The 25,356-nt window shown below is 39.3% G+C and overlaps 1 protein-coding gene across 9 annotated transcripts in view; it reads right to left on the reverse strand.

Annotated features, from left to right (window-relative positions):
- Nucleotides 1-485: 485 nt before the first annotated feature.
- LOC127572447 (myosin light chain kinase, smooth muscle-like) overlaps nt 486-25,356 on the reverse strand; it is a 238,168-nt gene continuing 213,297 nt past the window's right edge. For all 9 annotated transcript variants that reach the window (XM_052019751.1, XM_052019732.1, XM_052019762.1 and 6 more), the window contains 6 exons: nt 21,469-21,592; nt 12,761-12,913; nt 12,492-12,615; nt 8,760-8,895; nt 5,671-5,802; nt 486-3,807 (listed from right to left, as the gene is read on the reverse strand). In XM_052019751.1, coding sequence (XP_051875711.1) covers nt 3,575-3,807; nt 5,671-5,802; nt 8,760-8,895; nt 12,492-12,615; nt 12,761-12,913; nt 21,469-21,592 — 902 coding nt within the window. In that variant the 3' untranslated portion in view covers nt 486-3,574. The remainder of the gene's footprint in view (nt 3,808-5,670; nt 5,803-8,759; nt 8,896-12,491; nt 12,616-12,760; nt 12,914-21,468; nt 21,593-25,356) is intronic.

Consider the following 25,356-nt stretch of genomic DNA (forward strand, 5'->3'; position numbering starts at 1 on the left):
ATTCTTAAAGGGCATAGCTGGATGGATTTAGGGGCAATGTAGCCCCTAGCTGGAGATACATAGAACCAGGGTCCCAGGCTCAAAGGTAAGAGGTGAGAAGACATTTCTTCAAAGAATAATGAATCTTTAGAATTCTCTACCCAGGAGGGTTGTGAAGGCTCAGTGGCTGAGTATCTTCAATGTTTTTAAATACAATAGGAATTATGTGATGTGGGATTAGTACAAGAATGTGGCGCTGAGGTAAAAGATCAGCCATGATCTACTTGAGTGAAGAGCAGGAATGAGAGATTGAGTGACCAGACCCCAGCTCCTATTGTTTATGTTCTCAGGTTTTTGACAAAGGTATGGGAAATTAATGATTCTACTTACCACACCATGAAAATGTGCAACAGACAGGTAGACAGAAAATAGCTGCCAGTTTCTCTTGAGCCAATAATAACAAATATCAAAGTGTTATTCAGTTTTTAATAATTGCTTTACACATTACAAACATTTGGTAGCTGTTAGCATCGTAAACATTATAACATTGTCTATACCGACATCATTGGTTATTATGTAAAATGTATTTTATCAAATTCAAGGTATGTTTCAATTTTAGTTTATGGTTAAAATGATTTGTTTTTGCATTTAACTGAATTAACTTTATGGTGATAAAATAGCACATACATCTTTAAATCCATAATTGTATTTATTAAATCATATGACAGCAAATGAAGACTAAGTGTTCGATTCAATTGGTCAGTTGTTCAATTTTAAAGCCTGGTACACGTTTGTGAAAGGTTTGGGGAAATGTTCTGAATTACCGCAAACTACAGCCAAATCTAAAACAAAGGCCTGCCAACTTACAATTACGAATACCTAATTTTTGATTTGTAATATTTAAGATAATGCCAGACTACATTGCAGTATTTTTAAATCAGGGTGCATCAGGTCTGCTGCAATATGGCTAATTCTTAATCAAACCAAAATATTTATTTTAAAAATCGGATGAAGCAGAGAGCCTGGTCCTGCAATTGTATATAGTTGAGTTGATTGTGGATCATAGAATATTTCTATATGTTATATCCACCTTTGTCTCGCATTGTAAAGTGCATGCTTTTGCTTACAGAAACCTAGAAATTATAAGCAGGTGTAAGCTATTTGGCCCTGCTTCACCATTCAATATGATCATAGCTGATCATCCAAATTGAGTACCTTGTTCCCACCTTATCTCCATATCCCTTGATCTCTTAGATCACTAAGAACACTACATCTAACTCCTTTGTGAATATGGTCATAAAGATTTGAATTAAAATAAAATAGTAGAACCATGGTAAAATGTATAAAATATATCTTGTTTATCACAAACACGTTAAGATTCTTCAAAAATATGAGAGCAAGTAGCTCGCTTTTTGAATTCAGAGCTAAAGACTAGTAATGTGAGTAAGGTACCAAATGCTCTGCATTGCTTAAAAAGCCAGACTCCTGCTGTGTCTGTGCATCTCCAGTGAAGTAGAAAATAAATACAATATTAGATTATCAACCAATTTTACCATTCAAAGATCTTCCAATTACTCAGAAATCTGTAGGCTTCTGGAGGATTAGGTGGTATATCATGCAGCCATCTTAATCTCAAAGAGTTCCCACTTCTTCCCTTCATGAACTGGCCAGCAACTAGTTGCTCATGTTTGTGCTCAGGTGCTCAGGTCACGTGTTGTGCATTATTGAATGCAATGAAAAGCATTAGTGCAAGGATGTCCAAAATCAATAGCTGAAAGCTAACTGTTTTTGATGAGGCTATTTGCAGAAACAGTGGCTAACAATGATTCACATTATATTTTGTGTTCTTACTTTATTTTAATTGAAGTTATAGATCTCTAAATTATCATTTGGCATTCAATTAAATAACTCCCTTACAAGTTAAAAAGAGCTACTTCTGTTGCAAATGTTGCTGACATGTTAACTTATAACAAGCAATGGGCCAGGTGTTCTTGAACACAAGAGAAAACATAATGAGACCTCCCTCTGAAAAATCCAGGTAAGTGCAGGGAGGGTCCTGGAGTCAGTGCCGGGTGAAAATACCTCAGCAATATCTACTGCTTCACTTTTTGAAATCTCCCTTTAAATCTCAATTTTCCCAATAGAATTTGTTATATTTGGAATATGCAAATATGCAAAGGAATACCTTCCCAGTTTGGCTGGTCCAAGCTAAAATTCAGCAGAACCTAAAACGGTGCAGGAAAACACCGGCAAGAGAAGAACTAAATTGTAAAATTCATAAAAACTTTTAACACTAAATAATAGAGAAGGTATAAAAATGGGAAAAAATTGAAATGAGATCCAATTGTCACTGAATTATCAAACCAGATGGGAGATAGGCAAAGTCAGGGCTGGGTTTACTAATCTGTGCTAATTACCAGACAGGCTCCACGCCATGGGTGAAACCCAAAGAGAGTTAGGGCATTTTAGCTTGAGAGCAGCTCCTTTTTAATGTACCAACAAAAACTTCATCAGGTAACATTCATTTTTACTGTGGACCTAGATTCATTTGAAAATGAGTTATGTCATTTTATTCTCTCAAGCAGAATTTGTTTGTAATTATTGAGTACTTTGAAATAATAGTTTGTGATGTCTTATGGCATTATCTTTATATTAAGTTTATAAGAATCAAGTTGATGTTGAGGTCTTCTAGTTTCACATTCAAAATATGCTTTGTCAAGTAGTACACCAATATTTAGAATAATTTTCTGCTGAATTTTCAAACAGCAGGGTTTAGCAACCGAAGTCACTTTCCTGTGAAGATTGCATCCTTTGTCTTTTATAATGTAATAATCTAGGGCTGTATTTTTGTGTTTTGTAGTAACAGAAATGAATGGATACTTGGTGAACAGAAATCCTGGTATTCAACTCGCTTCTGAGATCTGTGCCATAAAACCAGTAAAAGCATGAACTGAATTATTGTCAAAAACCATAAACCAAAGTGACACATAAAAAGCAATGTGAAAACTTTAAAAATGTGTGAAAGGTGCAGTGTAATGTAAACAAAATTGTGTTTAAAATATCTTAAGATCACAGAGAGTTTCATACATCTGCAAATCAAGAAGGTGGATGAAATTCATTAACTAGGAGTCACCAAATGGCTTCTCATAACATCTGTACATGCAGCTAGGGATGCACAAAGAACTGAGTCGAAGCGCCAAAAGATTAAGTTGGCAAATTTTAGAAACCAGGTTCAAGGAATTTATAAATTCCTCTGAAAACACAAGTGATTATTGCTGGTATTTGGTAAATGTGGGTGAAACGGAACCACGAGTATATAATATGTTTGCTGTGGTATTCAAATTGGGATATATCGGTCATTAGGTGAGCACGTGGGTTCTAATCTTATGTTTCTGGGTATGATTGCAATAGTCTCCCACAATTTCTTAGGTATAGAGTGCATATATAAATATATCCATAAACAACTTCCATGCCTTCGGAATTAAGGAAGAGCTTTGCATAATCAAACCCTTACGCTCCTTTACATTGTTTTTAACAGTGTAGCATCTAACATCAGACAACAAGCGCATCCCTACAAGCAACACTTTTACTTTGATTAAGTGTTACTCATCTTGTCTTCCTCCATCATTTCCACAATGAGTTCAGCTGTCCAGGTTGCCTCTCCTAAGCTGTTGATGGCCTTGCAAGTATATTTGCCATCATCACGTGCAGATACATCAGAAACAAGCAAAGAGCAGTTTCCATCTTCATCATATTCAATCTGGTAGTGACGAGATTCTTTGATGGGTTGTTCGTCCTTAAACCAGATAACTTCTGGATCAGGATAACCTGTGAAGAATATACAGTTGTCAAATTGTGACCTGTGCTGATAAACACAAGTTACACTTCACAAAGATACAAGCAGTGGTTAGTGACAGACTCATTTTACAAGTATGCACTATACAATGATTCTGCAAACGATGATCTTTTGGTTGGAATGCTCCACTTTAGTTTCTCTGGATTCTGTTGACAATGCACGCTGTGAAATTCTGAACCTTTAAATTTAACTTTCTGACAGATGGTGTTGATGGAGTGTACATCATGCCAAGTGATTTTATAAAATAAACTATCTTTTTTTTACTAAATTCAGGTATGTGAAATTATCTCAGATTACCATACATTTTAATATTTATTTCTAGATTTCTTAATGAAGGTTATTAATATAGAAAGGAGATTACCAAATCTTCCAGATAAGAGAAAGATACATTAATTAAGAATATACGTGTAAGAGGTAGCTTAAATAAATAGTAAAATGTTATAAATTATGGGCCTATTTAAAGTGTTCCTGAAGTGTCTCAACATTTTAATGCTGTTGCTAAAATTGAGCAGTGTTGTAAAGATCTTTGACATTGTATACACATTGTGAAACAGATAAAGCATGGTGTAAAGTCAAGCAGCAATGCATGATGGTTAGTTAAGTCAAAACACAATGCTAACTGCAAAGAATGACTGGAATAAAATCATGTTTAAAACTTGCAGACTGTGAAGAACAGGCTACTAGTTTAGACTGTGGGACTATTGTGTCATGTTGCAAGGCTGGGTCACCACAAATACATTAAATATACCAAGAAGGTGCTGACAAAGTAAATCATACACTTGGTTACAGCCACATATTATAATTCTGATTATATATAGTGTAAATCCTTGATTGAAACATGAATAAAGTATATTGAAAAAGAAGTGCAGTTGTAATAATACATTTGGAAATGAAAAAGGAAGTGATGAACAACAATACAGTGAATCCAATTGGACAGAATCTGGAAACAGCCAGTTTGCAAGAAACACTTGTTAATGAAGAGCTGACCACAATATTTAGGAGGTAAAAAGCTAAATAGTACACCTGACCAGCCTTTCACATTCAAGATTACTACACCCCTGACTTCTGTGCATCCCTAACTTTAATTGGTATGATGACATGATATGAGGGGATGGGGGTTGGGGGAGAGTGGGTTGGGGCAGCTGGTGGTGGGGAAGCAGAAAGCCACAAAACAACCAAAAGAATAATACAGACATCTGGTTAAGCCTGACCAACCTGCTTCGGCAGCTTCAAAGCTTTCAAAAACTAGAAATACTACTGAATGTTTCTGACATTCAAAAACGGTTCAAGCTCTGAACAGAATTATTAAAGTGAAGAAATAAACAAAAATGCTTAAACATTTTAAAAAACATTAATAAATTGAAGCAATAGATAAAACTAAAACACTGGTCCCTTGCAACTATCCTCCTCCTTTAAAAGTAATGGGAATATCTCCTGGCACCAGATCCAACCTGGGACAGGTTTTTCAAGCAGATTCCCCATTTAAGTGATGAGGATCTCCACAACTTCCTTGCCCAATGCCAAACTTCTTGAAGAGACAAAATCAGAATACCGACAATGAAATGTCAATTTGCCAGCACTTATGCAGGGAAATGCTATCTGGTTCCCATGCACAATCTGGACTAATGAACTGAGTGGAAGAAAGGAGGATTTGAATACTAGGCATGAATTTGAGGATGCAAAAACTCTTTTCAATAAAAAGTAATACTTCACCAACAATGATAGTCAAAAGATTGTGGGTTTACATGAAAATCTATGTGTATAATACTTAAGGAAAGATTCTGCAAACAGCTGCTAACACTATTATTTATCTGAATCGGGATCTGTGAATTTACCCTCGATCTTGCAGTCAAATCGAGCTGCACTGCTTTCTATAACTTCGACATCTTGAAAGGTCTTGGAGAAATATGGCTTGAAGTTTTGCCTTTCTTCAGAAACTGCTTCAAGAAGCACGTTTGCATTATCAGCTGAGATAAGGAAACACAAAAATAATTAAATTCAATATCCATTTTTGGTAACCATGTGAAACCATGACACCTATCTATATGGGGTAAATGCCAAATGTAATAGTTGTCAGAACTTGACTAAAGATGAAACTATTATTGTTGGTCCATATTTACTGATACAAAATGGTCAAGTGCCAAGTTATAACTTATTCAGCTAAGATTGTTCCTTCATCCATTGGCAGGGAAGTCAATTTTTATCAAGTAGAAATGATAAATTTGCAACATTGGAAAGTTTCTGAAGCTCACGAATTGAATCTCTATTTGGTGGCAATATGGACTTGCAGAAGGATTGTGGACACAGTTGCAATGCAGAAACTCATCTTCAATTGATGTATGACTACTTAAATCAACTGAAACTAGGAAGCACCAAGGAGAAAAGAATTGGGGGGGGGGTAATACTTTGATCATAACTGACTTAATTACTGCAGTGCAAGATGCACTTAACATTAGGTACAGTTTCTCCCATTTGCTAATGTTAGCAAAAAAGTCAGTATCTGTCCACTTGTTACTTTCTTTACTCACACTATCAGATGATTAAAACAAAATAAAGTCATGACAATTCTTTGGTTAAATTGCAATTATAGTATTCAGTGGGAATACTTCATCAATTAGAAAATAATATAATTACATTTTTATATTAATAAAATAATGACAGAATATGCAAAAGTGTCAAAGGATTTCAGATCAATTATGTAATATTAGAGCAACAGAAAGGGCATTTCAGCACACAAGCTGGCAACGCTATCTTGCGGATTGAACAAATTCAAGTTTCATCATTGACTTTTCAAAGTAAAAGGCAAGTGAAATCTGGCGATTCATTAGCCAAGAACAACATCTGTGGCCAGCCTTGGGCTGTGCTCTGAGTGAACCCTTATAGTCTCCAGAGGTAGTGTTTAAACATCCTTCTGTATATCAATGTCATGAGTGAATTGTACTAAACTTTGTTATGAATGTTGGCCTGCCTGCAACTTCTCCAAGCCTTTACACAAAACCTGCACAACATCTCCCCAATTTTTTTCAAATAATGGGATAGCAAGCAGCATTGCTTGAACAAAATAGCAGTATCATTTTTACCCAATGTTAAAATTGCTGTTTATTTACAAAATTTGGATTCTACAATGATAACCTAAAACCTACCGTGAGAATTAAAAAGGTTAAAGCCACAGATATTTTATTCTGAAATTCAGAATTTCAGAATAAAACAGAAGCTGATTGAAATGTGCAGCAGTCTAGTGAATGCCTGAAAAAGGAGAGAAAGGTTCATATTTCAGGTGGGACCCTTTGTCAGATCATTGAAAAAAAGGCATTGTCTGTCAAAATTGTAATTATACAGTAAAATTCGATTATCCTGATTATCTAGCTCACTCATTGGCCTGGAATGTGACCCAGAGATCCAGAGTGCAACCAGGGTTGCTGTCCGGACTGTGGGCTTGGTATGCAGCTGGGGTCCAGAACAACAGGGGTCAGGAACGTGGGTTGGTTTGTGGCTAGATCCAGGATCCAGAGGGCTTATATTTTTCCTGCTTCCTTTAAACTCATTAGGTTCACTGGAAAGTCTATTACAGTACTATGCAACATGTAAAAAAAAGTGAAATAAAAGTATGGTCACAAGAGACTGCAGATGCTACAGTCTGGAGCAAAACACAATCTACTGGATGAATTCAGTGGGACAGGAAGCGTCAATGGAGGCAAAGATGGTCAATGTTTTGGACTGAGACCCTGCAAGAGGACTGAGAGTGTAGAGGGGAGATAGTGAGTATAAAGAGGTGAGAGGGAGGGGCGAGGCAGGGGCTGGAAGGTGATAGGTGGAACCAGATGAGGAGGGGGATGATTCAAAGGTGGAGCAAGTGGGAAAGGGGTAAGGGATTCTGGGTCATCAGGATTATCGGAGTTGACTGTATAATTTTGACATACAGGCCCTCCCCAGGTTACAAGAGTTTGGGAGACGGTGGGATGGAAGGAGATGGATTTACCAGCTGCTGCGGGGCTGCAAGCATCTTCTGCTGGGTGGGAATGGGGCATTTCCACGTGCCTTCTCTCCCCATCCCCTAGAGCCGCAACTATCGGGGACTGGGTGGAGCCAAGCACAGCTGGGAGCACCAAGCAGGCTCACTTACTCACTCAGTGAGTCAGTGAGGCCTGCTCACTCTCCCATCAGAACTATTTCTATGATCCTCTCCCACACACTGTTTGCATTCATTTCTGACTTACGAAAAATCCAGGTTACAAACAGTTTTAAGGAACAGAACCCTGTCATAACCTGGGGATTGCCTGTACAATGATTGTTTTTTTAATGTTTTGATGAAGGGTCCCACCTGAAATAAAAGTGTGTTTGGGTGTTAATAGAGTAACATCCAACAGTCCAGTAAATCTGCTAGTTTGGTACTAACAAAGTCCCAAGGGTGCTGAATTATTGGAGATTTACTGTATTAAGTGTTAAACATTTCCTCATAAAATATCTTAGATTTAAAATATACTCTTTGGATTGGACTGATGAAACAACTGTCTTGTACTTCTTTGCTTCTTAGCTTCATTCTAGGAGTGGACTGATCACCCTATATTTTACCAATTTATCCCATTCCATCAGCATCTATCAGTCAGGAACTCCAGAATGCCACATAATCTTTGCACAATGCAACTACTGGCTGGGTGACGGGAATATTTCCTTTTAGTCGCAGGCGAGATCCTTGGATCATCAGGTCAGTTATGTTATTTTAATGCAACCTTTCAGTTATACAAGTAATTCCTCAAAAGCTTATTGCTCAACCAATTACCGGCTAGATGTTGTCCAATTTTCAGATAAAAGTAACTATAGAAGTAACTGTTGAAGTAAATAGTTAAAATTGTTATTTATCTTTGCTCTTAATGGAAACATGGTTGAACCATAAAAGATAGTCTTAAAGTCAAGATTTTATTACCTTCAGCTTCTTGCTTTTCAACAGGAGCCAGAGGACTGGTGGGTGAAGTTCCCAGTGAAGTTTTCTTTCCACTTAGACCAGCAAGCATTGCCATCGAGGACAGTCGGCCAATTGCTCTGACTGCATGGCCCGTTTTCTGTAAATTCAAGAAGACATGAATGATGAGAAATTCTTACTCAAAACTTCTGTGGGAATTCAATTCAATGATGCACAGTTAATGAATGTTTCAGATCAGATTGCTCTGAGGCCAATTTTGAATTTGCAGCTCTTTCTTTCTTATTCAGAAAATGGGTGACATGGGCTCTTGACCAGTGTCTTGGTGCACCTTCAGGCAGTCCTGAATATAGACAAGCATTGTATTCACTGCCCCAGAGGAAGCTTAGAAATACAAATTATGGCCTTTGTTTATTGTGAAGCTGGAATTGAAGATGTTTCACAAGAAATACGAGTAGGCTATATGGACCCATTTGCCTGTTCCACCATTTAATGACTGATCTTTCACCTCAGCTCACTTTCCAGCACTTGTCCCAATATCCCTTGATTCCCTTAATATCCAAAAATCTATATACTCAGCAACAGAGCCTCCACAACTCTCTTGGCTTGAATGTTCCAAACATTATCATTTGCATGAAGAAATTTCTTCTTATCTCTCTCCTGAATAGCTGAACCCTTATTGGTTTATGATGCCTCAGTCAGGGGAAACATCATCCCTGCCTATATTCTGTAGGAATTTTGTATGTTTTACTCCTCATTCTTCTAAACTCAAGAGAGAATAGGCATGGTCTGCTTCATCTCTCCTCATAAGACTGTTCCAGGATTCAATCTGGTGAACCTTTGTTGCATTTCCTCTATCTCAGTTACGTCCCTTGGTACAGCAGACCGGTATGCAATATTCCAGGTTCAGTCTCAGCAGGACCTATATAATTGTGATATGACATCTTTACTCTGGTACTCAAATCCCATTGTAATAAATATCAATGTATTGTTTGCCTTCCTAATGGCTTGCTATACCTGCAAGTTAACTTTCAGTGATTCATGTAAAACAGCAGCCAAGCTCCTCTGACACCAACACTTTTCAACCTCCCACCAATTAAAAAACACTTTGCCTTTTCTATTTTTTCTACAAAAGTGGAAGACCTCATATTTTTCCTCATTATATTTCATCTACCATATCCTTGCTCATTCACTTAGCCTAATTATATACTTGGAAATCTCTGCATTATCTTATAACCCTCAATGGCACCCAGCTTTGTATCCTCAGCAAGCTTGGATACATTACGCTTGATGCCTTCATCCAAATCACTAACGCAGATCGTGAATAGCTTGGGTCTCGGCATGCATTGGTCACAGACTCCCAACCCAAAAATTATCCATTTATTCCTTTTCTTTGTATCCTGCCTGTTAATCAATCCTCAGCACATGCCAGTATATTACCCTGATCCCACATGCATTAATTTTGTTTACTGGCACCTTATCAATGGATTAAAGTGTTGTATGGACACGGTTAATACTCTGATGGTTTTGTGCCTATTGTGAGCAGAATTTGGTGATCAACTCCTATGGAACTGATAATTATTTAAAATAATAATTATATAATAATTAACAATAACTTTATCATACAGTTTTATTTGCCCTCCTGTGTTAAAATTAAAGATTTTAAGTAATTAGGCAATCAATTAAGTACATTACCGTTTTGTATTCCTTCTACAAATATCTATAGGGCCACACATAAAGTGCTTCTCTAAGTCTGTCTTATGTAGAACACAGATCATTTGATAATTTATTCATCAGTCGCTGGAGAAGGACAAGGAAAGGAAAAGTAAATGAAAATTTTAAGTGAAAAAAGTGTGTGAAGAAATAAAGGAAGGTGTGAAATACCTAAAAATGCAAAGTGAAGCAACATTGACAAGAATAACGAGCAGGAAATCTTAATATAGCATAGCTGAAGGATATTCCACATCAATAGAAATATGTATACATTATTTCAATAAAATCAGCAATGATACAAAAAATACAAGGGCAAGCAATACCTCCCAATTATAATGGATAACATGCCTTTCATAGGCAAAACAGAAGGTTAGTGGTGGAGCAGACAAATTTGTTATTACTGTATAAAGGGAAAAAAACTAGATCTTTAAGTGTGGCATGACTCCAAATAAGCTTTCAGTTTAAGCTGTTGTATAGTAAAACGAGGTAGCACAGTACAGTTTTATTGCTACGATCAGGCTTTCAACATGAGTGAAGCCAATGAAACAGTATTATGACTTTTCTATTGGTTGTTGAAAAAAATCAATGAGCTAGCTGCAACACATCTCTTAATGGGTGATGAGCCATACATCTCAAATACAGAATCTCACTCAGTGAAAGCACAAGAAAAGTGCTCATAGTATCCTCTACATTAGTGTAGTAAGGGTGACATTTTAAACCATGCTTAGCATTTGCCCGTCACACCTCAGGTGTAAAATTGGACAGCATCATGCTCACAATGGGCTGGTGATTCAACAGCTGCAGTCTATGCAGCAAGGTATTCCAGACTTCCATTCCAGCACAGTGCAGTGCAGAAGTCGGAATGAGCCTGAGGCCAGATGCACAAGCATCTGACTTCTAGTCTTCTCCCCGGATTCACCAGTAACAGAGGCATTCCTTAAGTTGCTAATCCAAAGGTCTAGATGCACTTCATACCTGGCCCCTCAGTCCAATGCCTGTCATAGTTGGCGAATTTACCACAGCCCCATTTGACTGAGGTCACTAATCTTCATTTAAAAGGTATGCTTACATTATTAAATAGTGAACAGTAGTTTCATGTTTTCAAATAAATTTAACATTTTATCTATTTGTTTTTAATAATTTTTTAATGTTTTTGATTTGGAATTAGCGTATAGACCTTCAGGCAGCATTGAATGCAATCCAGAGGCTACAAGCAGTTCACTGCACCTCAGACAATGAGTTGGGCTGCAGCACTGATCCAATATGCTGCAGATGCATTTCTTTTTATTTAAAGCAGGCTGAAGTTTACAACTGATGCCACTGTCCTTTGGCAACTGAAGTGCAATTGCCTTAAAAGGTGAGGGTGGAGGGGGCACACATTGATATCTAAGCACTCTTCCTAACCCTGGCCAATCCATGTAAAATTTAATGGTCATCATTGGAGGGTGGCTTAGGACACATTAGTCAGGTACAGTAGATTCAACTTCTCTACCCATCTCATTATTTATTGTTTGAATTGGGAATGTTTCACAGTGGTATTGGTGCTTTAAAATCATTTCATTCAGCAGCACTAATAACACAGGCCAAAAAGTTCTCAATTTGAACCTTGCTTTATGCTGAATTCAGATGATAACGGTGGTCTAATCTATAGAGGGAGAAGACTCTGGTTGCTCCTGTTTACTAACTGCTGATTTTCAATTAAAAAAAAAAGATTTGTGAGGATATCAGGCAATGGAAGAATTGAACTATGATACCAGCCCATTGAATGTTCATGATTCATAAAGAAGGATCATCTACGTGAAGTGCCAGAGGGCTGCAGGACTGGAAAGTATGAATTGTGTTCCATCATTTAGATGGACAGCTTGGCTCAGCACCTTCAGGAAAGAAGGAGAAACAAATAAGTGAAAAAAATGTTTTAACATGCACCAGACTGCACCCTGGCTGGCATTTTCTAGGCTATATCAGGTAGGGAGGATATTTTTCAGTGATTCAATTGTAAAATTTACTTTTTTTTGTCAGCCGTACCTGCCATTTCCTCCTGGCCATGTACTTCTTCATTCTTTCCTTTGAAAGTTTCTTCACCGCCATGTTTTTAACATCTTTTTTCAGCCACTTGTGCTCAAGACATTGATTACAGTTCAAGCGCTGTCTAGCAACATACAAAAGAAATTGTAGTTTTTTTAAAGCCATTATCTTGATTACATTTTGTATCAACTTCAATATCTCTATTGAAAAAAAAACTACTTGTTAAAATTAGAAATTAAAACCAAGGTAATACAGACAAAAATCTTTACTTCATGTCTTTTTTCAGTAGCCCACGAATGAAGTCTTTGGCATCATCTGAAATTTCATCAAAAGCTTCATCATCAAAATCCCAGGTAGCTGAAGTTACATTGGCCAGGGTTTCATTATCATTATCTCCCATGAAAGGAGAAAGTCCACTGACCCTAGGGTATAATATGAGAAGTGAGGTAAGAGAATAAAGATGAATACTTATCAAGATGCAATCATTTAAAAATAACAATGCCTTACTTTTAAACTTTGTTTTAGAAATGTGAAAAAATGAAATTATGAACAGGTTTCAAAGTTGACCCAGGCTGTTCGTTTAATTTAAATATCTTTACACATTTCTACCCAGACTTAAACAAACATATATATTTCAAATAATATAAAATATATTTCAACTGTATTTACTGTTAATTTGTCAGTTTCCAGTAAAAAGAATCATCATTATCACAAACAGAAGCTCTTTTTTAAAAATGCTTCATTGCATATACGAGCCCACTGATTGAGATCTTGAAATCAAATTCTTAATCTAAAAGAGTGGTTTAGGAAAAAGACTCCATTGTGCTTTCTCTTCCCCCTTAGATTTTCCTGAAGTAGTCAGTATTTTTATTTCAGATGGGGGAAGACATACAGGCAAAGTTCAGTGCACATCTGGAAGGTGCGCGATGGTCCTGGATGAGCTGGTATTTGTTGTTTTGTCCCTCATCACCAGGGTCAATCCTTTGGGTAATCATCAGCAAAGTTCCTTCATAAGAAGCTTATTCAGAATCTTGGTTTTGTCCACATTTTTGTCAGTCTGTATTGCCTAACCCTATATTTAACTGGCTCTCGATTATTTTATTCACAACGGTCAATATTTATCTACTCATCCAGTTATTGTGGAGGAAGAGGTCCCAGCTTTATTCAATCCAGAAGGCCATTTCATGCTGTTGTGTGAAGAACTTCCTAAGAGTAACTCTATTTACTACTAACGATTTTGAACTTTGATCCCTTGTCCAACTTTCATACTTCAGTTTGAAGTAATGTTTCAGATCTATTTCCTGTGCACAGTTTGCTATCTTGTGTGTCTCTGAAGGTTCATCTATCAGTCACTTTACTTCAAAGGTGCTAAGGCCAAATTTCTCTAGACTTTTATCACTGCCCAGTCCTCCAATGCCAGGAATCAGCCCTGTGGCTCTTTTTTTCAGTTGTTCCTCAGGTGACCAGAATTGGTAGCAATGCCCAGGGTATGGTCTGACCAGGGAACATACTACATTTTGAACCTACTGAATTGTAACGTTAAAATGTTGAACTTTAAAACATACAACTATTTCCACAATACAGTCTAACACAATAATTCAGAAGTCATTTTTGCAATTTTAGTCTGAATTTTTCAATATATTAAACAAAGAGTAACACTTCCCAGAGGGAACAATGTTAAAATAGTGAATGATAACCTGAATTAACAAAAGAAGACCAATTTCTAAAGTACATTTAACATGGCTAAATGTCCTATGGCCATAAGCCATGTAAGGACTTATGGCAAATGACCAATAGCTTGGCTTTAAGGAGCATTTGAAGAGGGAAGGAGAAAGAAGGGGAGTTTAAGGGGATGAGTTTCTGATTTTCATGCCTTGGCAGCTGAAAGCATGACCGAGTCAACAACTTTGAGACAACTGTAAATCAGAGATGTATTTGATTCTTCAGTCTCTTTTCAATGCCTTACCTCAGATTTATTTATTCACTTAATCAAAGATCTTGGTCTTTTGAGATTAGGCTGCTGGCATTAACCACCAAAAATAACATGTTGTGTTTTTCACTGTATAAATATTTCCAAACTGCAGGCTGATTTTGGATGCAGTTTTGAAATCAACTTGCTTTTTGGACTCAGAACTTGAAAAAGATAAGTAAGCTGGAATCCCTCCTGAAGGCAGCAATAGCTGTTTTAGTGGATTGGGACTAACACATTGTATAAAATTACACAAATCTGTTTATTTCTTTAACAACCTAACATAACAATTGTTTAGTTTAAAGCTCTACAAGGAACTATTTATATTTTCACTCAGTATATTGTTTCTACTTTTACTTCATGGCAATCATTTACTTGCTTTGCATTTGTTGGATCGCCTGACTCTTTGAACACAGCTCCTATACAGTAGTTTGTTTCCAATTCCTTATTTAGTAAACTTGAAGCAGAAAGAAAATACTTTCTCAAAACCATAAGAATGGACTTCAATTTAGAGTCAACAGAAATCATTAATTTCTTTCTGGGAATGACAAATGTACAATCTCTAGATGAAAGGACCATCATGCAGCAACTTTTTTCTATACAATTCAATAGCTGAGATGATATAGAATACATTTAAAGTATGTTTTATTCTGAGCAAACCATTTGCAATGTGGCCTACCACTATACCATTAAATGAATGTAAAATCTGATGGCATGAAAAATTGATTTTCCATCTGACAAGCTCTTAGTACAGTTAACCTGACTGCTTTATCAAGTCCACTGAATCTGCTTTGGCACAGAGAGTATAAATTTGGAATGAGGACTAGCTCCTTTTTTCTCCTTTTAAAGTGAATAACTGGTAGGAGTGGATCTACTTACTATGGAAACAATTTTCCATCCGGAATGCAAAAATAAATTGATTTATCTTCAGACTGACAAAGGAACAGCTGGCACTGATTCCATGCCATCAGCTCCTTACTCTAGCACCCTGTGTTCTTCACAATTCTAGTTTGTTTTAGATTACTCTAAGTTTATTATCAACTTCAGATCTATTTATATGATTTACCTTTATCTCAAATCTTATGCCCTTCTAATTAAATTTGGCCCTTTTTCAAACTGAAGACCATAAACACTTTGCTTTTTTTGAGAGTTTAAAAATATAGCAAATGGACATATAAACATCATTTCCTTTTGCTTAAAGCTTGCCAAAATATTTTTAAAACTCATCTGATCAAGCCAAAGAATACAAATGCTTCTCAGTTTTAAATGTAGACTGAATTCCACATAACTTTTGGGGTATGGAGTGTATACATCTCCTATACCTCCATGTTCTGTTACTTGCAAAAATATTGCTTTATCTTGTGATTCATATTTGAATTATTTGATGATATTTCTCATGGATCTTATGACTGGAATTGCTAATAACAGCAGGAGCATTATTTCTCAGAATGTAAAATCACCAGAAAGTACCAGTGCTAACATTCTGCATTTAGTGGATTTAGATTGTTAACATCCTAAATGCAGCTATTTCTTGGAATTGAACTGTGAGTTTCTGTCTTTATGTGACTGAGGATGGGGAGATGCAAATCTACCAGGTACTCTGGTGATTTGCAATCCCAAGGGGATGTATTTTTGCTGAGGGAGTTTACATATTGATAATGACACATGCTTTACATTCAGCATTACTTTCCCAGCAGGTTCCGAACTAATGTCTTTCAAAACATTTCAAACTCCATTAAGATAAAGCTGAGAACTGTCTATGTGGCTTGTTTTGTCAATGCTCTACAATGTTTTACAGGAAGAACTTTTTATGTTGTCTAGGCAAGGGTGAATACTGATGACATTTATCTTCAGCCAGGGGATTTTTTCATTAAATAGCCATGGAACTGGATGTTACTGATGTTCTCTGTCCAAAAAGCAGTTGGTCTGGATGAAGTAAACCCGGTTCAATCATGGGCTTTTTTTAAAAAAAGAAGCTTATTTGTTTTTCTAGATCTGGGTATTGCTAGCAAGATCAGCTTTATTGCTCATCCCTAGTTGCCCATTAGGTGGTGGATGAGCTTCTTTTTTTGAATTCCGTAAGTCCTTCTGGTAAAAATACTCCTACTGTTGGCCAGGATTTAGATCAGCCACAGAGAAAGACTGACAATATATTTCCAAGTTAGAATGGTATACAACTTGGGGGTGGGGAAGACATGCAGGTGGTGATGCCTCAAATGACTGAAGCCCTTCTCCTTCTTTGGGGTAGAAGCCTTGGGTTTGGGAGTAGCTTGAGCAAGTAAATGCAGTACATTTTGTGGGTGGCACATACGGCAGCCACCATACACCAGTGTGGAGAAATGGATACCAATCAAGTAGGTGGCTTTGCCTGAAATGCTGTAAAGCTTTACAAGTGTTGTTGCAGCTGCACCAATTCGGGCATGTGGAGAGTATTCTGTCACATTTCTGGCTTTTGCTTTGTAAATGATGGAATGTGTTTTGGGTGTCATCAAGTGAATCACTCACCATGAGATATCCAGCCTCTGATCTGCTATTTTACTTAATTGGCCAGTCCAGTTGAGCTACTGATCTACAGTGACCTTCAGGATATTGATAGCAGGCATCTTGGTGATGGTAATGCAATTGAATGTCAAACTTGGGAGATTGGACTCTCCCTACTGGAAATTCTCATTGCCTGTCTCTTTTGTGGCATAGAAGTTACTTGAATGTCATCTAGGTCCTGCTGAATGTTGACACAGGCTGAGCAGTTGAACAGTGTGGGAACAGCTTGGCAAGAGGCATGACTGAATCTGGAGCACGAGTCCTTAATACTACAGACTGGATGTTGTCTGGTTCTTAGCTGTATCCAGTTCTCTCATGTATTCCTTGATGTCATGTGGAGTGAATGGAATTGGCTGAAGACTGGCCTCTGTGATGATGGGGATTCAGGAGGAAGTTGAGATGGACTATTGACTCTGAACATCTGGCTCAACACGGACACAAGTGCTAACAGCCTTGTCTTTAGCGCTGCCGCAGAGCCTAGCGATGATTGAGGAAGGGGATGTTCTTGCAGCCTCCTCCTCCCATTAGCTGCTTAATTGTTCACCATCATTCATGACTTGATGTGTCAGCATAGCACGACTTTGATCTGACGTGTTGATTGTGGGATCGCTTACCTCCGCCTATTGCATGGTGCTTTGCTGTTTAACACACATGTAGCCCTATGTCGCAGCTTTGTTAGGCTGACGCCTCATTTTTAGGCAAGCTGTCTGTTGCTTTCAGCATCCCTTCTGCACACAAAATTGTATAATTTTGTACAATTTATGTTTAATTTAGGATTTTTTCTTCTGAATGTTGTGTATCTGATGCTACGTGCCTGTGATGCTGCTGCAAGTTTTTCATTGCACCTGTGCATACACATACTTGTGCATATGACAATAAACTCAACTTCGACTTTGACACCTCATTAAACCAGGTTTGATCCCGTGAATTGAGTGTAATGGTAGAGTGAGGGATACACTGAGCCTGGAGGTTACAGACTGTGATGGTGTATAGTTCTGCTCTTCTGATGGTCCACAGATCTTATTGAGGCCCAGTTCTGTTCTGAAACTATCCTAATAAGAAGTGCCAAACAACACAGTGGAAGGTGGCATTAATGTGAAGATGGGACTTTACTTGGGCAGGCACGGTAGTGTAGCGGTTAGCATAACGCTATTACAGCGCCAGCGACCCAAGTGCAATTCCGGCCGCTGTCTGTAAAGAGTTTGTACGTTCTCCCCGTGTCTGCGTGTGGTTCCTCCGGGTGCACTGGTTTCCTCCCACAGTCCAAAGACGTACGGGTTAGGAGTTGTGGGCATGCTATGTTGGCGCCGGCAGCGTGGTGACACTTGTGGGCTGACCCCAGACACTCTACACAAAGATGCGTTTCACTGTGTGTTTCGATGTACATGTGACTAATAAAGAAATCTTATCTTACTTCACCTTTACCGGTGCTATTATAGGCAGATGTATCTGTCGGGGGTAGATTGGGAAACCAAGTTAAGTAAGTTTGTTCTATGTCCTGATGCACACTACCTGCTACAGACCCAAATTGGCAACTTATCGTAGGCTACTCTTGGCAATGGACACTGAAGACTCCACTCATACTACATTTTGTGGCCGCTACTACACTCAGCACTTTTTCCAGTTGTAGTACAACCAGGAGAAGCACTGATTGATCAGCTGAAGGACAGTAGGTGGTACTTAGGAGGAAGTTTTCTTATTCTCATTTAGCTGGATGCCATAAGATTTCATGAGGCCTGGAGTCAACAGCGTATTGGTACAACTGGGTTGCTGAGTCATTTCAAAGGGTATTGAAAAGTCACCCACATTGCTGCAGATTTGGAGTCACACACAGGCCAGACCAGGTGCTGATGGCAGATTTCCTCCCCTGAAGAGCTTCAGTGAACCAGATGGGTTATTTTGTCATCTGCTTTCACCAACGCTCTAGATACCCTGTGTCATCACCAAGTGAGACAAACTGCAACACTGAATATTTTTTTGTCAGGGATACAGGTTCAGCTAAATGCTGAACAAATTCGGGGCTATTAAGCTGATATGTATAATGGATCAATTGAAGTGAGAAAGCTAGCAACAGGAAAATGACATCCTAAACTTCAAATATATAAAATACAAATTATCAATATTTTTCTTATGGTTAAGGTTTTATCCATTCCTCTTACAGTTTCAAGTATGTTTAGAACTAATGTTTCTCTCAAGGAGAGAGTTCCTTTCTTTAAGGAACTAGTGTTCCTTATAGCTAACACTGTCCATAACTTGCATCTACTCACTGATTTTTTGCTACTGATTTATGAGACTTATGAAAGAACTTAATCTCTTCAGCGATCATTCTTTTAGATTAATCAAACTCCTGCACTATTCATGGCTTTGCAAGTATGAATACTTAACTCGGATCACAGTGCACAGGACAAAGAACCAATAGCATATTCTGGAAATATTAGAAATAATTCATAATCAAAAACAGTTCAATGATTGGTGAATTATCCTTAATAAATACCTTTTCTGAAGAAGTATCACAATTTTCTGCACCAAAATAAGACAAAATTAACATTATATCTTCATAAAGCTAAAGAATGTGAGCTCAAATTCTCCAGGATAGCAATTTCTGAATTTGCGTTCAATTGATTTGATTTGTGTGGCTGAACCAGATAAAATGCAGACAGTTGGACTGCAGAAAATCTAACTGATTCACAAGTGTCTTTCAGATGAGGGAACATGACGTTCCTATCTAGTCTCCTGGTGACCCCAGTCCTTAATATGGTTGATTTTTAAAGCTTTCTAGGACAAGGAATAGTATTAAATATTGTGTGGTCAGTGGGACCTTCATTACAAGATTAAATGAAAGAAAACTAACAAGGTAACAAATTATATAGCAACACACACAAAATGCTGGAGGAACTCAGCAGGTCAGGCAGCATCTATGGAGGGAAATACACAATTGACATTTCAGGTTGAGACCCTTCATCAGGACTGGAAAGGAAGAGGGCAGAAGCCAAAATAAAAAGGTGGGGGGAGGGAAAGGAGCACAAGGTGGCAGGTGATAGGCGAGTCCAGCTGAGGGGGGGAAGGTAGGTGGGTGGGGGAGTGGGGGGATGAAAGGGAATGTTGTGAGAAGCTAAGAGGTGAGAGGTGGAAGAGGCAAAGGGCTTTTGCCGCGGATGGAGCAAAGGTGCTCGACGAAGCGGTCACCCAATCTTCGTCGGGTCTCACCGAAGTAGAGGAGGTTGCACCAGGAGCGCCGGATCCAATAGGTTACACTTTCAGATTCACAGGTGAAGTGCTGCCTCAGCTGGAAGGATTGTCTGGGGCCCTGAATGGTGGTGAGGGAGGAGGAATAGGGGCAGGTGTAACACCTGGCATTGTTGCAGGAATGTGCCAGGAGGGCGATCGGTAGGGAGGGACGAGTGGACAAGGATCCCTCCCCTCTGTTTTCCACCCCCCCCCCACTGTGTTCTCCCTCATTCCTGTGGACCCCCTCACCCCTTCTCTTACCGCTCCCCCGCCCTCACGACCTGCCCATGACCTCCCTCTGGTTCCCCACCTCCTTCCCTTTATTCCATAGTCTACTGTCTTCTCCTATCAGATTCCATCTTCTTTAGCCCTTTGCTTCTCCCACCTATCACCTCCCAGCTTCTCACATCACTCTCACTAACCTCCCCACCCCCCTCCCCATCCCTACCTTCCCCCTCTCAGCTGGACTCGCCTATCACCTGCCAGCTTGTGCTCCTCCCCCTCCCCCCACCTTTTTATTTTGGCTTCTGCCCTCTTCCTTTCCAGACCTGATGAAGGGTCTTGACTCAAAACCTCGACTGTTCATTTCCCTCCATAGATGCTGCCTGACCTGCTGAGTTCCTCCAGCATTTTGTGTGTGTTGCTCTGGATTCCAGCATCTGCACAATCTCATGTCAACAAATAATACAGAAATATAATCTGCCATTACAGTGTGGAGTATTGTTTTTGATCCTGTGAAGATTCAATAAGTTTGAAAGTTTCTAGAAAGATGGAAAGTGAAGATACAAGTGACTCAGTAAAGTTGACATAGAACTGGTTTGCACAGTTTAAGGAAAATATCCTATTTACATCAATACACTCAATGCTAATTTAAGTGAACACATCAAACTAATCCAGAATTAAAAATGCTGGTGCTAACTATCAGCTCTTTCATTCATTTGTGGTAAATATCCATCAAGTTTTAACTTTATTGATTTGAATTTGATAAAACTAAGGTGGGTTTACAAAGGTGAGAGACTTTGCTGTCATCTCACCACTAGGCAGTGATGGCGAGAATTATCTCCAGTATATCCTTTGATAAAAAAATGAAATAAAATTATCTAAAAAACCAAGAGGTAATTTAACACAGGTAAGAGAAAAAGTTGGATTGACAAAAAAATTAAAATATCTTTGTGTCTATTTGAGATATATCAGTGATAAAAGGAGGTTCATAACATGATTGTGATCAACTTAACTTACAAGATATAGCAGATAACTCCTATGCTCCACATGTCTGTTGCATACCCAATTGGCTCATAATTGATAACTTCCGGAGCCACAAATTCAGGAGTTCCAAATAGGACTTTGAGAGAGGATGTACTTTCTGGAAGAAACAGAAAAGAAATTAAGTCGTGCGTCAATGTTTCCTTATAAAGTCTGCCAATGCAGTACCAAGGGTTTCAGACAACTGTCTACACTGGATAAGAATTGCATACATTTCCTCCCATTACTTGAAGGAGGAGTGAGATAGAACATTTGACAGAAAGCACACCTTATTCTGGAAAACAAATGAATGAAGCAAATTTGTGGGAAAGCCCAAGTCAAATTATTTGGGTAGTGATTTGAAATTCCTGCTCAAAAAGTGAAGAAACCCTTCAGACTTGAGAAAAAAGCAAATACACAGCAGGTGAGAAAGGGCGAGAATGAGAGCAAGGGGGTACAGGAGGGGAGGTGTGGATGGGGCCAGGGAGAGAGGGGGGAGGGTGAAAGAGAGAGAGGGGGGAAGGGCAAGAGAGAGAGAGATAGAGAGGAGGGCGAGAGAGAGATAGAGAGGAGGGGAGGGGCGAGAGAGAGAGAGATAGAGAGGAGGGGAGGGCAAGAGAGAGAAAAGGGGGCGAGAGAGAGGGGGGAAAGGGCAAGAGAGAGAGGGGGAAGGGTGAGAGAGAGAGGGGGAAGGGCGAGAGGAGAGAGGGGGAAGGGTGAGAGAGAGAGGGGAGGGTGAGAGAGCGAATGATGGGGAGAGAGAGAGTATGAGAGGGCGGAAAGAGAGGGGCCGCGAGAGAGAGAGAGAGGAGAAAGCAAAGAGAGAGGGGGGGAAGGGCGAGAGAGAGAGGGGGGAAGGGCGAGGGGGGGGGGAAGGGCGAGAGGGGGGGGGGAAGGGCGAGAGAGAGCGGGAAGGGCGAGAGAGAGAGAGCGCAAGAGAGAGATAGAGGGTGAGAGAGATAGATAGAGGGCGAGAGAGATAGATAGAGGGCGAGAGAGAGATAGAGGGCGAGAGAGAGAGAGGGTGAGAGAGAGAGAGAGGGCGAGAGAGAGAGAGGGCGAGAGAGAGAGAGGGCAAGAGAGGGGGAGAGAGAGAGGGAGAGAGAGAGAGCGAGGGAGAGTGAGAGAGAGGGGAAGGGCAAGAGAGAGGGGGGGAAGGGCGAGAGAGACGGGGAAGGGCAAGGGGGGGAAGGGCGAGAGAGAGAGGGGCGAGAGAGAGTAAGAGAGGGCAAGAAAGAGAGGGGCCGCGAGAGAGAGAGAGAGAGAGGAGAAAGGCAAGAGAGAGAGAGAGAGGGGGGGGCAAAGGTGAGAGAGGGGGGAAGGCGAGGGGGGGCAAGGGGGGCAAGAGAGAGGGAGAGTGGTTTAGGTGAGAGAGGGCAGGAGGGAGTGCAATAGAGGGTGGGAGGGAGGGCAAGAGAAAACAAGATAAACCCCCCCCCACCCCCATGGTCCCTCAGTGGGACCTGCATGTTAACTCTGTATTTCTCTCCACAGATGCTGCCTCACCCACTGAGTATTTTTGTCTATTTAACTTAAACCTCCAACAACCTGTTTCGTCTATGCAAAATGTTCGCTGGCAGGGAAAATGTTGGAAGGTTGGCCTTGGTATAATTCAAAGTTGGCTTCTAACATCTACAAATCTGTAGAATGCCAATCTCAAATTTCAGTTCTCAATAGGTGAAGTGTGGACTTTACATGCTTTACCCTTTTTATCTGGCACTGAGTCATCTGTACAGCAAGGGACTGGATAGTGCTTCTCACCAACCTGAAACTGATTTTGAATGAATTCCTGTGAGGCACCAAGGAGTAACATCACAACACTACAGCTCACCACCAGCCACCGGTGGGCCTCATTTTTGACCTCCAGCTCACATCACTCAACCTCACATTTTTCAGCAGACTATGACTCCACGTACAGATCCAACTGCAATCTCTTCATTTACAATTTACTATTGAATCCTACATTTTAGATAATTAAAAGCAGCTTTTCAAATTTTGAACAATATTTGGAAAGAACAGATTAATCGGAAATTGAAATACATGCTGAAGGAGGATGTAACTTCTTTTATCTTTTCTTTCTCTCCTGTTTAACAACAAATACGTTTTCAATTCAAATAGGTTAAAAATAGTTGGCAAAAATATTTTGTGAAAGCAAGAATTTTCTGATTGCAATTGTAATCAATGATTTTTTGCTTTATACCCAATGATGGTAGAAAGTTTCTTAAACAGAGCGAAAGGTAAACAGCAATGTGGAAATAAACTGGAGAATTTAAAATTATTAGGACAACTTTTCCATAACACTAAGAAATTTTGCCAACAGAATCCTTATAAACATAAACTTTAGGTTTAAAAATTTAAAAGACGATCAGGAATTACAAAAGACTAAATCACCATTTGTTCCTGATCAGTTATGAATGGCAAGTGAATTCAAATTTCTGCACAATTTCTAGTCAATCAACATTTAATACAGATTTTTAATGTGATAATTGAAATGATAATGTTTACAGGAAGATCACAGAGACAAATTGAAATTTTCAGTGTAATTAAACAATAGAAGTTCGTATTACTTCACTGGCAATTCTAACCTTTTCTAAGCTTCAGGGAATAGTGGAAATAATTAGATCCTGCAGTACGCTCTGACTAGGATGAACACATCACTTGAATTTACAAAGCATAGGTGTTCAGCACAAAGGAAGAAGTTAAGTGATTGAATCTGAATGGAAATGGTAAAGGGGAGCACAGAGGGTATTTAATGTGAGATGCCTGAATGGTCAGAAAGAGAGGATATGTGGAGAAAGATACATGAGCCAAGGATAAGTGAACATACACATAACAAACTATTTAGACAGTTATGACATGGAAACTGCATGAACGTTGCAGATACCAGGCGTGCTTGACATTCGAGCACAGCTGCACTCAGCTACTTTTTATCTCGCCTACATTTGGGAATTCACTCTGGCTTCTCCTGCTTCGACACCACAGCTCAGCTGAAGATTTGTGAGCATTCTGCTTATGAACAGAAACGTTCTGTTGCAGTGAAGGAAGCAGAGGAGAAAATTTCAAAAGGTGTGAAATGGGAGTGACCTCTGTATAGGGAAGTAGGAGAGGTCCCTGGACAAAGGGTGGTTGGGGGGGGGGGGGGTGGGGGGTGGGGGTGGAGTGACCTCTGGACAGAGACTGGGAGAAGGGAGGGGGAGAAACCAAGGGAAGAGAATGAAAAAAAATGCCGGGGAGCGGAATGGGGGAAGACTCAGGGAAGGGGAATGCAGGAGACTCCATAGAAAGGGACTGGGAGAGGCTCCTGGGAAGAGGCATTTGAGACACCTCAAATGGTGGGGCTGTCTTCTGGAACAGAAAGGGGAGGTTGCAGCAGAACAGAGCAAGGCAGAGCCTTTAAGGAACCAGTGTTACAAATCCCCCACTGTAACTTTATGAACATCTGCAGGGGTAAAATTTCTGAAGGGCTCTCTGACCATTCATCAAAACATTGGCTGGGAAACACAGAGAGCCAGCATAAAAAATGGAGTACACCATTTCTTCTAAAATTCAATTCTGCAATAACAGTGAAAATCATAAGATGAATTCATTCATTTCAGTGGGCTGTAACTTCATCAGCTTTTCATTAAGCTGGGGGTGGAGAGGGGGTTTGCTCTACTGTGGTTGAAGTACAGGTTAACCATGGTCAGTACATTGACACACAAAGCAATTTGATCAAAACTCAGGAATATATTACTTTCCACATCAGTGAGCAATGGCCATCCTGCACATTTCCATCCCCTGGTTAAATTATCATCAAATTCAGCATTATTTTATATTCAAGATTAATTATTGTCATGCAACTACTCACACTTGAATTGAAAATGTTTCCTGCAGATTGAGCATGAG

Source organism: Pristis pectinata, chromosome 1 (assembly GCF_009764475.1).
Source record: "Pristis pectinata isolate sPriPec2 chromosome 1, sPriPec2.1.pri, whole genome shotgun sequence".
In the NCBI taxonomy this organism is placed as follows: domain Eukaryota; kingdom Metazoa; phylum Chordata; class Chondrichthyes; order Rhinopristiformes; family Pristidae; genus Pristis; species Pristis pectinata.